Here is an 11,966-nt window from a genome sequence, read left to right on the forward strand (position 1 = left end):
ATAATCGATATCTCCAGATTTACACGCTTATCGATAACAGCTCAGCCAGAAAAAAAGCAAACACGTCACAACACTTTGGCCGCAGTCCGACGCGAAACTAAAGTAAAGGACAAAATGGCCAAACAAGTGGCTGATTTCCAGTGCAGTAAGCTCCAGTTGTACCAGAAGCTGGCACTGGTCGTAATCCTAGGAGCAGTGCTTTTCTCGCTCCCGGCATTGTGCGCCGGCCAGGGCAATCCCAGTTTCAAATACTCGCGGGAAGCCAACGAAAATTTCGATCCGCAGAAGGCTCCACGGGCGGAGCACCATCATCATCATGATCATGACCACGATCATGGACACCACCACCACGGGCATGATCATAATCATGACCACGATCATGGACACCACCACGATCATGATCATGACCACGACCACGGACATGATCACGGACACCATCATCACGGGCACGATGAAAGGCACACCAAGGCAAAGCCGGATTTGGGTAATCCACAAACTACCACATTTAAAATGCCCAAGTTGACCCAAATTTCTTATAGATATGAGCACCATTTGGCTGCATTCGATCGGCTCAACTCTTCTTATCAGTGCCGCTCCCTTCGTGCTGCTGTATATCATTCCCTTAGACAACAGTGAGGCGATGAAGCCGCGTCTCAAAGTGCTTCTGGCCTTTGCTTCTGGCGGTTTGTTGGGCGATGCCTTTCTGCACTTGATTCCTCATGCTACGCATCCACACAGTCATGGAGAACACGGCCACGATCACGGTCATGATCACCATCATCATCATGATGGCGAGGAGCATGAACATGCTCATAGCCACGATATGAGCATTGGTCTGTGGGTCCTTGGAGGAATCATTGCCTTCCTTTCGGTGGAGAAACTGGTACGCATTCTAAAGGGCGGTCAGGGAGGACACGGCCACAGCCATGGAGCACCAAAGCCAAAACCAGTGCCTGCCAAGAAAAAGTCTTCTGACAAAGAAGACAGCGGAGATGGAGACAAACCGGCAAAGCCAGCCAAGACCAAGTCCAAGAAACCAGAAGCGGAGCCAGAAGGTGAAGTGGAGATTTCCGGCTACTTGAATTTGGCGGCGGACTTTGCTCACAACTTCACCGATGGCCTGGCCATCGGTGCCTCCTATTTGGCGGGCAACAGCATTGGCATCGTGACCACTATCACCATTCTGCTGCACGAAGTGCCCCATGAGATTGGCGACTTTGCCATTCTTATAAAGTCTGGCTGTTCCAGGCGAAAGGCAATGCTTCTGCAGCTCGTCACAGCGCTCGGAGCTTTGGCGGGCACAGCGTTAGCTCTTCTGGGAGCTGGAGGCGGGGACGGATCGGCCCCATGGGTCTTGCCCTTCACCGCCGGCGGCTTTATTTACATCGCAACAGTGAGTGTCCTGCCGGAGCTGCTGGAGGAGTCTACTAAACTGAAACAGTCGCTGAAGGAAATCTTTGCGCTGCTCACCGGCGTAGCCCTAATGATCGTTATCGCCAAGTTCGAGTAACATCAAAATTGTGGGGAGAAGTAATACAAAAAGATCTAATTGCGTGAAAGTATACCGCAAACAATTTGGAAGATTGCTTTTCATTTCCTACTCAAAACGATGAGCAACTACTTAAATTTCTTATATTCCAACATTCAGTAACCGCAATTAGTTCCCAATATTAAAAATGCGGCGCTATTTAAGATTTTTTAAGCCTTCCAAATTTGTGCTTCACTTCGAAATGAAATTTTTATAAATAGTCAAAAATACACTGTAAAAAGAATCCTCACTGGCGCTTCTCTCCATTCAGGGTCGTCTTTATCTCGTTGAGACAATACTCAGCCTGCTCTACAGCATCGGGATTCTGGTGTTGCTTGCCCAGTTTCCACGCCAGTCGGCAAGCGTTCTCCGCCTGCGACATAAGGCCCTCGCGAAGATACACCAAACCCAGATTTGCCTGCAGAATGCCTTCCTGGGTGGCATCCTTTAGCTCCTTAGTCAGTTCCATGGCCTCCAAAAGCGTCTCCCTTGCCTCGGTGTACTTTTCCAGCTGTAATTAGTCTAATGTATTTCAAGTACTTTGGATGAATAGACGAACCTACGTTTACGTACGCCACACTGATGTTATTTAGGATGGTTACAGAGGCGTCGTTGACGGCACCATAAACATTTATGAGCGTGTCGAAGGCCTCCTTAAAGAGGTTTTTAGCCTCCAGGTACTTGCCCTGCTTCATAAGCAGCTGGCCGAACCTGGAAAATAATCACAAGGAAAAGCATTGACTGGAACTGCAAGTGTAAGTTTGGTAAGCGGCAATGGAAACACCTTCAATACCAATTCTTTGTCAAGCCATACAGCTCCAGTATGTCCTTGTCGTCGGGCATTTTCTCCAGTAGCTTAGCCAACTGCTGCAAGGTCCAAGTAAACCCTTGAAAGCTCTTTTCCAGATCCCCTTGCAGCTGAGACATGTGTGCTATCTTGGAGCTGATGTGAAGTATCTAAAGATGAAAGAGATCTTAACTGGTTATGGTGTCTAAGTAGGTCACCCACCTTGGGGCTCTCTTCGGTGTGTCCCTCCGCAAAGAGGCGTTTCATCACGTCCGTGAATATCTTCTCCGCCTTCTTAAACTGCTCGCGTTCCATGGCCAAATTGGCCATCAGATCAAACACATATGTGATGCCGTCCTTGCTCTGAATATCCTGCGCCATTCGCAGAGCCAGGTGGAGCATTTGCTCGGCCTTGTCGTACTGTTCCCTCTGAATGCACAGGATTGATCGTTTGATGGTCTTGATCAGCTTTTCCTCCGGAGTTTCCTCCTTTTCGTCGGCGGCACCAAACAGATTCAAAGTGAAAGCAGCGGAAAATGCCCAATACACTCCACTGGAAGAGCCAGAAGCGGGTGCAGCTGCCCAGGACACCTGGTAGCCCGCACTATTGGAGCACAGCGGTCGACATCCGAATTCTGACCGTTGGTGATAACGGCTTCTCTTCAGCGGCGCAAGATGACAGTAATCTCTGGGATTCGCGACAACGCGAAACCTGACCAAAGCTTGCGTAAACTTGCAAATATTTCTCACTAACATGTTTAGGTCTTTATTAATTTTTTAACTAAAACCTATAATGTTGCAGATATGGTATTAAAAATTATGAAATAGCACGTATGTAGTGTTGCAAAGCGCGGTAAAGACGTTTTAAAAGTACATTTTGTACCGCCCGATTAAGAACATAGAATACTTTTAAATAATTTCTATTCTATCATACATTCGCAAATATATTTATGTTTCCTTAAGATTTCGTAAACAAAGGTTTTTAAAATTTTCTAGAGATGACACTGTCAAACAAAACCTTATCGGCAACTTTTGTATCATTTCGTTCTTAAGTTAAATCTGAGAACAAAAATAAATTGATGAGTAGAGTAATTAACAATCTCAAAATAAAAAACGTTAAAGTACATTTGATGAAGTTTAATGTAATTAGTAACTTCTTTCCCCCACCGCATGCGATACTATCGATAGCCGTCAGCGGAGCGATAGACCGAGAGAAAGCATCCCTGTATATTGATGGCGGATTGACGCTCTTTCGCCTAGTAAAATTATTTTTCTTATCAAGAAAAGGTGCAGAATATAACGAGGAGTGAACTTGCAAAGCAGTGCATGAAATAGCTGTGGGTCCGCCGGCTGTACCTACGTTTTATTTCAGATCTTTCCAGTGTCGCAGCGAGTTTCCAGCGATTCGCGATTTCGGACAGCCATGAGACGTCGCAGCGAGCGAAAAAAGTCGTCGTCGCCCGCTCCGGTGCCGGTGGCAGTGGCACGGCGAAGTCGCCGCTCCCGCAAGGTGTCGGAGAACGAGAAGACCGAGGTCGAGACTCCGGTCGCGGTCCAAAATAATAAAGAGGCCGAATGCCCCGAAGTGCCGCCCGCCTCTCAAGAAGTCAACGAGGCGCGTGCCTCCAGTGAAGAACGTGCCGGAGCTGGAGCATCGCCAGTGCGCAGGAGTCGGGGCAGCCGGACGACGCCTAAAAAGCGCACGGAGTCCAAGGGCGGCGACAAGAAGGTGGACACCATACCCGAGGAGGAGCCGGAGAATGGAAAGGATGTTGAAAAGGACGCTATCGAGGAGAAAAAGACTGTAGCGCCACCCGCGGCTAATGAGAGCGAGTCCGAAGATCTTGCCAAGACGAAGGATCGGCAGGCTCAAAACGATGAATCCTGTTCTGATCCCGCTGTAGACAAGGATGATGATGTTGAGAAAGAGGACTTAAAACCGCAGCAGGAGGTCCCCACCTCCACTGATGACGACACCAAGCAGAGCGAGCAAGAACAAGAGGTAAAGGTTCCTTCTCCTTCCAGCAAGGATGAGGAACATCTAAAAACGACTAGTGATGTATTAGACATTCAGACAGAAGAGGTCGATGAAAGGGACGAAGAAGCCGCCCCTCCTGCGGAGCGCAGAGAAACCAAGAAGAGGCACAAGGAGCAGATACAGGAAGAGCAACCCGCAGAGGAGGAGCAGAAGGAAAACCACATGCAGATAGAGGAAAACCCAAAACAAATTCAGGATGAACCAGCCGATCTTTCGAACGACAAGCACGATCCATGTCTAAACAGCAGCGCAACCAACACAACCGGTGCTCCAGTACTGCAGCAACAACGATCGGTGCGGAAGCGAAAGTGGCTGACGAACAAAAAGAATTCGGATCGTACCCCGCCCGTGCTTGCCATTTCGACGGATTCCCTGAAGAACATTATAGCCGATGTGGTGCAGCCAGTGCCCCTGAGCGATGTGCAACTAGAATCCTCCTCAGAGGAGGAAGGCCTGGTTACCAGCGATCGCGATTCAGAGCAATCTGCTTCGCCGGCGCCCGCATCCGAAGCAAGCAAAGAACGCGATAACAAGGGCAATACCGTCAACACCGACACCACCGCAGAGGCGTCGGCAGATAATGAAGGAGCAGGAGCCGCTCCTCCAGCAGCAGCAGACACGGTTCCAGCCCAGGTCAGCCTGAGCAAAGCCACAGTTTCCACGGCAGCACCACACATAGTCCGTGACCCTAGTCCTGCTCGAAACCGCGCCAGCCATGTGCTCTATATCACCAATTTGGTGCGCCCCTTCACAGTGCTGCAGCTGAAAGGCCTGTTGGCGCGGACGGGAAAGATCGTCGAGGAAGATGGTTTCTGGATAGATCGGATCAAGTCTAAGTGCTATGTTGCCTACTCCACTGAAGAGTAAGTATTGTAGTTGCGCAAGTAGAACCTAATCTCCAGGAAGTCATTGAAATATGTTTATAAAAAACTTACACTTTCAATAATTTGCTTTCCAACCCTTAAGCGAGGCCATCGAAACCCGACATGCCCTGCACGGAGTTCGCTGGCCAGTCTCAAATCCCAAATGTTTGAATGTAGATTTTGGCAGTCGCACTGATATGGATCGGGCAATACTTTCAACGAAGGACGAGGCTCCGAGGTACGGGCAGGAAAACACCAGAGATAACCAGCAGTCGGGCAACGCTTGGTCTCGGTTGGAACCGTCTGACAAAAAAGTAATGGATTATTATCATAGCATAGAAATGCAAAGAGCTAACATGTTTTTTCCCTTTAGCCTGCGCGACCTGTACGCGAATGGGATGTTGGCAAAAAGGAACCAAGCGACCTCGACAAACACAGCAACGACAGGCGTCGGGAGAGCAAGGATCGACTGGACTCGAGGTCTCGGGATGCGGAACGAGCCGGACAGGAGCGAAAGCGTTCCAGGGACAGAGAGGGACGAGGACGCGATCGGGAGCGGGAGCGACCTGATCGCAATGCACATGCAAGAAGCCGTAGTGGATCGCCAGGTAAAACCCGTGGGATACATTTTCCTGTCATGAAAAATTCAAAAACACCCCGTTTAAATAGCGTCTAAAACTAAGAAGAAGGAGAATGAACCGCCTATCAGACTACTTGATGATCTATTTCGAAAAACAAAGGGAACACCATGCATATACTGGCTGCCACTTACGCCGGAAGCGGTAAGTTGCTGAGATAAACAGTTCCAATCAGCGAGAATCACTTCTAGACCAAGCCCGTCTGAACAATGAAATTTCTTCGGCTTTTAGATCGCAGAAAAGGAGGCATTCCGTCAGAAACGCATTGAGGAGCACAAGCTGCGTATTAAGGAGCGGGAGGAGCGCCAGAAGGAGCGGGAGAAGGATCGTGACCGCCAGCGCGAGACGCGTCGCAATCGTTCCAACGAACGGCGACGATCTCGCAGTCGCGAGCGGGAGCGAAGACGTTACTAGGCGGAGGCTTGAGATTGAGCAAATAAATGTTGATAATATCTCAAAAACTAAATCAACATATAAAAAAAAACTTCAAGAAACAGCAACTAAAACTTCAGCATGGGTCTCATCACCACCCGAATAATTTCTATTCTTTCCTTTCGAGCGTTTTGCGTTCACAAATAGGCCGACGTTTGTAATATTCAACTTGAAGTGAACCGACTTCAAATTGAATATTTTGGCCAACGTCTCACCCACATTCTGATTTTGAGATTTCAAACTCTCTTTTCTTCGTTATTTTTCTCATTGTTGTTTCATATATATATAGCATATATATTTCCATATATATATATATAACCTGATTTGATTTCTTTCCTCAAATGTAGCATTTTACAGCGCCTAACGTCACCTCACCCCAAAACGAAACCACAGCAACCAGAAATGCGCCGGCATCAGATCAGCATCAACGCCATGGAAACTTACCATCGGACTCTAGAAACTATTGCAGCAAGTTACCATGCTTATATCTATTCAATAAACAAACATAAAATAATTGATTAATATATTGTAAAATCAAATATTTCTTAAAATTTTAATGAACTTAGAAATACAATTTAACATCAGTCGGCAAGCTTGTGACAATGCCAAAACCCACAAATGTGTTTTAAATGTCTGAGAAATAAGCTTATCGCTCGACTCATATGGGCTCGAAAAGAATGGAATTAACTCAAAATTATAAAAAAATCAAAATCTATATTATTATATGTAGTGGTCAGATTAAAATAGTATATATATTTATATATATAGTATGAATTTTTTGGCATTTATTTACTTTTCCTTATAAATTTTTAGTAAAAACACGGATTTTATTAATTATCACGTGTCTAATTTATTGGTTAAACTTAAAAAAGGGAAAATGAAGTTGTGCGTTAAAGTACCAGAATACCCCCAACAAAAAGTTTGTTTTAATCGATAGTCCATGTTAATAAGCTATTGGAGCCGCTGGATGATTTATGTCACTAGTGTTATCGATGAGTTTTAATTTGTATTAACATTAATTTAGTGAAAAAATGTGGTCCGACACAATATTAATTGTTTTTATATCGGTTTGCACCGCCTTCCTGGGAGAAGGTAAGTAAAAGGTCAGTTAATTTAGTCTACGCTACATATTTGTTTGCTTAGGACTCACTTGGGTGATGGTTTACCGGACGGAGAAGTACCAAAAGCTGAAGACCGAGGTGGAAAAGCAGAGCAAAAAGCGTAAGTCGGTCAAAGGGTGCTATAAATGGTCACGAGCTAACCCGCATTCTGTTGCAGTGGAGCGCCGCAAGGAAATCCATGGGGACTCCCTGGACAAAGCCGTAAAGAAGAAGATCGAGCGCGATGAGGAAAAACTGAAAAACAACAACCGCGATCTCTCGCTGGTCAAGATGAAGACCATGTTCGCCACTGGATTCGCCTTCACCGCCCTGTTGAGTATGTTCAACAGCATCTTCGACGGCCGTGTGGTTGCCCAGCTGCCCTTCACACCCATCTCCTGGATCCAGGGGTTAAGTCACCGAAATTTGTCCGGTGACGACTATACGGACTGCTCCTTTATATTCCTCTACATCCTGTGCACCATGTCCATTCGTCAGAACATCCAAAAGCTTCTGGGCTTTGCGCCATCGCGCGCCGCCAGCAAGCAGGGTGTAGGTCTGTTTGGTCCTGCTCCAGGCCAGTTCAAATAGTTCAAATTCATTAATTAAATTAGCTGCATTTAGTTTTAATGCACCATCAACAATTCTAGCTTAATACATTATTCAACTCGAACATGGGCTGGTCAACAATCAGCCGGTCGAAGCTTAGACGAGAGAGGTCGATGGTTCTGAACTGACCATCCATGATCAGCTCCGATATGGCTCGGCCCACGGCCAGAGATTGTTGTGCTCCGTGTCCGCTAAAACCGGTGGCTAGGTACAGATTGTTGTAGTACGGGTGCGCTCCCAAAATGCCGTTCTCGTCGTATACGTTATGATCATAGCAGCCCGCCCAGCTATCCACCACTTGGGCTTCTCCAAGAACGGGTATTCTATTGGACAAATGGGGTCTGATGTGCTGGGCGAAATATTGCGGATCAATTGTCGCACTATGAATCTCTTCCGTCGAATCATGCACGCAAATATAGTGGCCGCCCAGGCCATCTCTGCGAACAAAGATGCCCGACGGATCTATTGTCATGGGCATGGTCATTCCGGGCGCACTTTGGGCCTGCGAATTGATGGCGTACATGTACCTCTTGCGTGCGTTGATGGGCAGCGGAACCTGAAGTATTCCTGGACCCACGCCTATCCTTGCTAATCGCGCGACTTGTTCGGAACTAGCACCGGCGCTTATTACACACAGGGCGAACTTGCAGGTGCGTCGCGTGCCATCGGGCAGTTGGATGATCGCTTTTTCCAAACCCGTATAGGCACCCTCGTTGGAACCAAGATCTGTGACCACAGAAATGTCCATTTGGGATTTGTACTCGAAGTCGACAACCTGGCCACTGATAAAATGGGCGCCGTAGCCACTGGCTGACCGTCGGAAATTGCTCAGAAGGGCCAACGGATTAAACCAGCCCTCTTTTTCCAGACCAAGACAGCCCAAAGCGATGCCCGTGGTGTTTAGCCAGGGGAATCTGGCCGCCAGTCGATCTGGAGTAAGAAGTTCATTTCGGGCACCCAGTTCGTTTTGAAGCTGAGAGGAGCGCTTCAGGCTTTCCGCGTGCTCCTCGCCAGCGAGCATCAGATGGCCATGGGGCGTGAACTGGAGGGGCACTTCCTCGCCAAAGTGCTTCCTTGCGCTTCGCAGGAAGTCGGCGGCAAATAGTGACATTTGGATGTTTTCGGGCAGGGAGAATTGCTGACAAAGACCGCCCACCGAAACACGAGTGGCTGACTGGGCATACTAGAAATATGTGGAAGACCATTTAAATATTTGCGGTAGACTGGTACACATCATTTTACTACCGTGTCATCCTTCTCGACCACCACAACATTAAGACCGTCGCGGGCCTTCTCCTTCAGCCAATAGGCGATGGAGCTGCCCACTCCACCGCCGCCAATGATGAGCACATCGCAATGGGTCTGGAAGTCATCCGGCAGAGTGGATTCCTTGCTCTTGTCTCGCTCCCCTGAAAAGTGAAACTTGCTCTGTGTCGGAATGGGAGCTTTCTCGGTCTCCGGTTCCTTTGGTACAAAGAACTCCTTAACTTTGCGCATATCGTTGCCGAGCAAACGGAGTGTTCGTCGTATAGGGTGAAGATCTTCGTCGGATTTGTCGCCCCCGAAAGATCCACTTCCATTGCTCGTTGCTCCGGCCGAGAAATTACGGCGCTGAAGGAGACGCACCACTTGTCTGTACCGCAACATTTTGGTCTCTTTAATTTTAACTTAATTCATATTTCGTATATTTTTATTAATGTATTATTTTGTAATAGTGATAACGTGTGATGCTATCGGAGTATCGATATCGAAAAGGCTTAACGGAATTGTGGTGTGCAATTTAAATAAAAATACACTTTTAGCGAGTGCGTAATTTGGAAATTCCTAACCCAAATTGAAACAATAGATATCTTTACTGTAAAACATTAGAAATAAATTCCTATAGCATACGAGACTGAAAGTTCGCTCAGTGTAGCGTAAAACATATCGATAAATTGAAACGTAACAGCTTAACAGCACTGTTAACCAACTAATTTACCAGCACTGCCTGTAGCCGAAAACGAATAAGAAGAAGAAGCGACATTACTAGGCATTTTTGATTGGGATTGGGAAAAACAAAAGAAAAGTCGGCTATATTTGTGACCCCAGTAAATTGAGAGTTCCATTACAAAATGACCAACGCAACGGACATCGCTGCTAACGACGTGGAGATGGAAGTGGATCCAACGGTGGAGACGCTGGCTGACGAGAAGAAGAACCAAGATGTGGCTGCCGTGCAGGAGATCCGCGAGCAGATTCGTCAGATTGAGAAGGGGGTAGCCTCGAAGGAGTCGCGGTGAGTAGTGCAAGCTTTGTAATCTTCTCCCTTATTCAGTATGGCTCATTTTCGCCAACAGCTTCATCCTGCGCGTCCTTCGCAATTTGCCCAACACTCGTCGCAAGCTGAACGGCGTCGTCTTCCGGAATCTTGCCCAGAGTATTTACCCCGCTGGTGCAGATCGTGAGGCGGCCGTGGCTTTGATGCCCGCTGTGGAGAAAGACGCCACCGAGCTGCCCGATGTTCCCAAAAAACAAGTGGCCACCAAGGCTCCAATCGCCGAGGTCGATGCCTACTTCTACCTGCTCCTGCTGGTCAAGCTCATCGACGCCAGTGACTTAAAGCGCGCCGGAATTAGCGCCGACGCCCTAATGTCCAAAATCTCCATCCAAAACCGACGCACCCTTGATTTGATTGGTGCCAAGTCCTACTTCTATTTTTCAAGAGTGGCGGAGCTAAAGCACTCACTGGAAGGCATCCGCTCTTTCCTGCACGCTCGTCTGCGCACCGCTACGCTGCGGAATGATTTTGAAGGCCAGGCGGTGCTGATCAACTGTTTGCTCCGCAACTACTTGCACTATGCTTTGTACGACCAAGCAGACAAGCTGGTAAAGAAGTCCGTCTATCCGGAATCGGCCAGCAACAATGAATGGGCGCGTTTCCTGTACTATCTCGGTCGCATCAAGGCCGCCAAGCTGGAGTACAGTGATGCCCACAAGCATTTGGTCCAGGCCCTGCGTAAGTCGCCGCAGCACGCTGCCATCGGCTTCCGTCAGACGGTTCAAAAGCTAATTATCGTTGTGGAGCTGCTTTTGGGCAACATCCCGGAGCGTGTGGTGTTCCGTCAAGCCGGTCTTCGCCAATCTCTTGGTGCCTACTTCCAGCTCACGCAGGCCGTGCGTCTGGGCAACTTGAAGCGCTTCGGCGACGTGGTATCCCAATACGGACCCAAGTTCCAACTGGACCACACATTCACCCTGATTATCCGGCTGCGCCACAATGTGATCAAGACGGCCATCCGCTCCATCGGACTATCGTACTCACGCATCTCGCCGCAAGACATTGCCAAGCGGCTAATGCTAGACTCCGCGGAGGATGCAGAGTTTATTGTATCGAAGGCTATACGGGACGGTGTGATTGAGGCTACGCTGGACCCAGCCCAGAACTTCATGCGCAGCAAGGAAAGTACGGACATCTACAGCACCCGGGAACCGCAGCTGGCCTTCCACGAGCGCATCTCGTTCTGCCTGAACCTGCACAACCAGAGCGTTAAGGCCATGCGCTATCCCCCAAAGTCCTACGGCAAGGATTTGGAGAGTGCAGAGGAGAGACGCGAGCGAGAGCAGCAGGACCTTGAGCTGGCCAAGGAGATGGCCGAGGATGATGAGGATGGTTTCTAAGCGGCTGGTTCTACAAATTAATTTGTGCTTGCATTCATTTTTATAGAAATATAATCCGCAATTAAATAAGTTACAATAATTTCGGAACATTTAATTATGTATTGGACAACAAAAATAATTCAGAACTGATCTTTCTTTTTATTCAAGCAAAAGGTTGTGTTAACGTGGTACACAATCAATAATTTCAAATCGGTTAGGTATAGAAAAACATTTTAAAAATATCACACTTCTGGCAGCCTTGGCGCTTTAATTTAAAACGAAGTCTGGCAACATAGATTCATTTCCTTCTTCAGATATCTTACTCTTGCCCACGC

The 11,966-nt window shown here is 47.8% G+C and overlaps 6 protein-coding genes across 6 annotated transcripts; 4 read left to right on the forward strand and 2 right to left on the reverse strand.

Annotated features, from left to right (window-relative positions):
- The first annotated feature begins 39 nt into the window (after nt 1-39).
- Nucleotides 40-1,769, forward strand: LOC117150721 (protein catecholamines up). Its single transcript, XM_033317744.1, has 2 exons — nt 40-484; nt 540-1,769. The coding sequence occupies exons 1-2, from the start codon at nt 115-117 to the stop codon at nt 1,508-1,510; spliced, it is 1,341 nt and encodes a 446-aa protein (XP_033173635.1). The 5' UTR covers nt 40-114; the 3' UTR covers nt 1,511-1,769.
- LOC117150728 (tetratricopeptide repeat protein 19 homolog, mitochondrial) lies at nt 1,688-3,226 on the reverse strand. Its single transcript, XM_033317757.1, has 4 exons — nt 2,538-3,226; nt 2,322-2,485; nt 2,092-2,239; nt 1,688-2,039 (listed from the first exon to the last, which is right to left on the reverse strand). Exons 1-4 carry the CDS (start codon nt 3,069-3,071, stop codon nt 1,776-1,778), a joined length of 1,110 nt encoding a protein of 369 aa, XP_033173648.1. The 5' UTR covers nt 3,072-3,226; the 3' UTR covers nt 1,688-1,775.
- A 461-nt stretch (nt 3,227-3,687) lies between these two features.
- On the forward strand, nt 3,688-6,899 carry LOC117150734 (apoptotic chromatin condensation inducer in the nucleus). The gene is made up of 5 exons (XM_033317771.1): nt 3,688-5,216; nt 5,320-5,530; nt 5,590-5,824; nt 5,886-5,998; nt 6,086-6,899. The coding sequence occupies exons 1-5, from the start codon at nt 3,739-3,741 to the stop codon at nt 6,266-6,268; spliced, it is 2,220 nt and encodes a 739-aa protein (XP_033173662.1). The 5' UTR covers nt 3,688-3,738; the 3' UTR covers nt 6,269-6,899.
- Nucleotides 6,900-7,260: 361 nt separating this feature from the next.
- Nucleotides 7,261-8,030, forward strand: LOC117135230 (calcium load-activated calcium channel). The gene is made up of 3 exons (XM_033295349.1): nt 7,261-7,378; nt 7,430-7,507; nt 7,565-8,030. Exons 1-3 carry the CDS (start codon nt 7,318-7,320, stop codon nt 7,975-7,977), a joined length of 552 nt encoding a protein of 183 aa, XP_033151240.1. The 5' UTR covers nt 7,261-7,317; the 3' UTR covers nt 7,978-8,030.
- On the reverse strand, nt 7,992-9,736 carry LOC117135228 (FAD-dependent oxidoreductase domain-containing protein 1). Its single transcript, XM_033295347.1, has 2 exons — nt 9,241-9,736; nt 7,992-9,178 (listed from the first exon to the last, which is right to left on the reverse strand). Exons 1-2 carry the CDS (start codon nt 9,640-9,642, stop codon nt 8,033-8,035), a joined length of 1,548 nt encoding a protein of 515 aa, XP_033151238.1. The 5' UTR covers nt 9,643-9,736; the 3' UTR covers nt 7,992-8,032.
- Nucleotides 9,737-9,974: 238 nt separating this feature from the next.
- On the forward strand, nt 9,975-11,731 carry LOC117135229 (probable 26S proteasome non-ATPase regulatory subunit 3). Its single transcript, XM_033295348.1, has 2 exons — nt 9,975-10,270; nt 10,332-11,731. The coding sequence occupies exons 1-2, from the start codon at nt 10,107-10,109 to the stop codon at nt 11,650-11,652; spliced, it is 1,485 nt and encodes a 494-aa protein (XP_033151239.1). The 5' UTR covers nt 9,975-10,106; the 3' UTR covers nt 11,653-11,731.
- The last annotated feature ends 235 nt before the right edge of the window (nt 11,732-11,966 follow it).

This window comes from Drosophila mauritiana, chromosome 2L (genome assembly GCF_004382145.1).
Source record: "Drosophila mauritiana strain mau12 chromosome 2L, ASM438214v1, whole genome shotgun sequence".
In the NCBI taxonomy this organism is placed as follows: Eukaryota; Metazoa; Arthropoda; class Insecta; order Diptera; family Drosophilidae; genus Drosophila; species Drosophila mauritiana.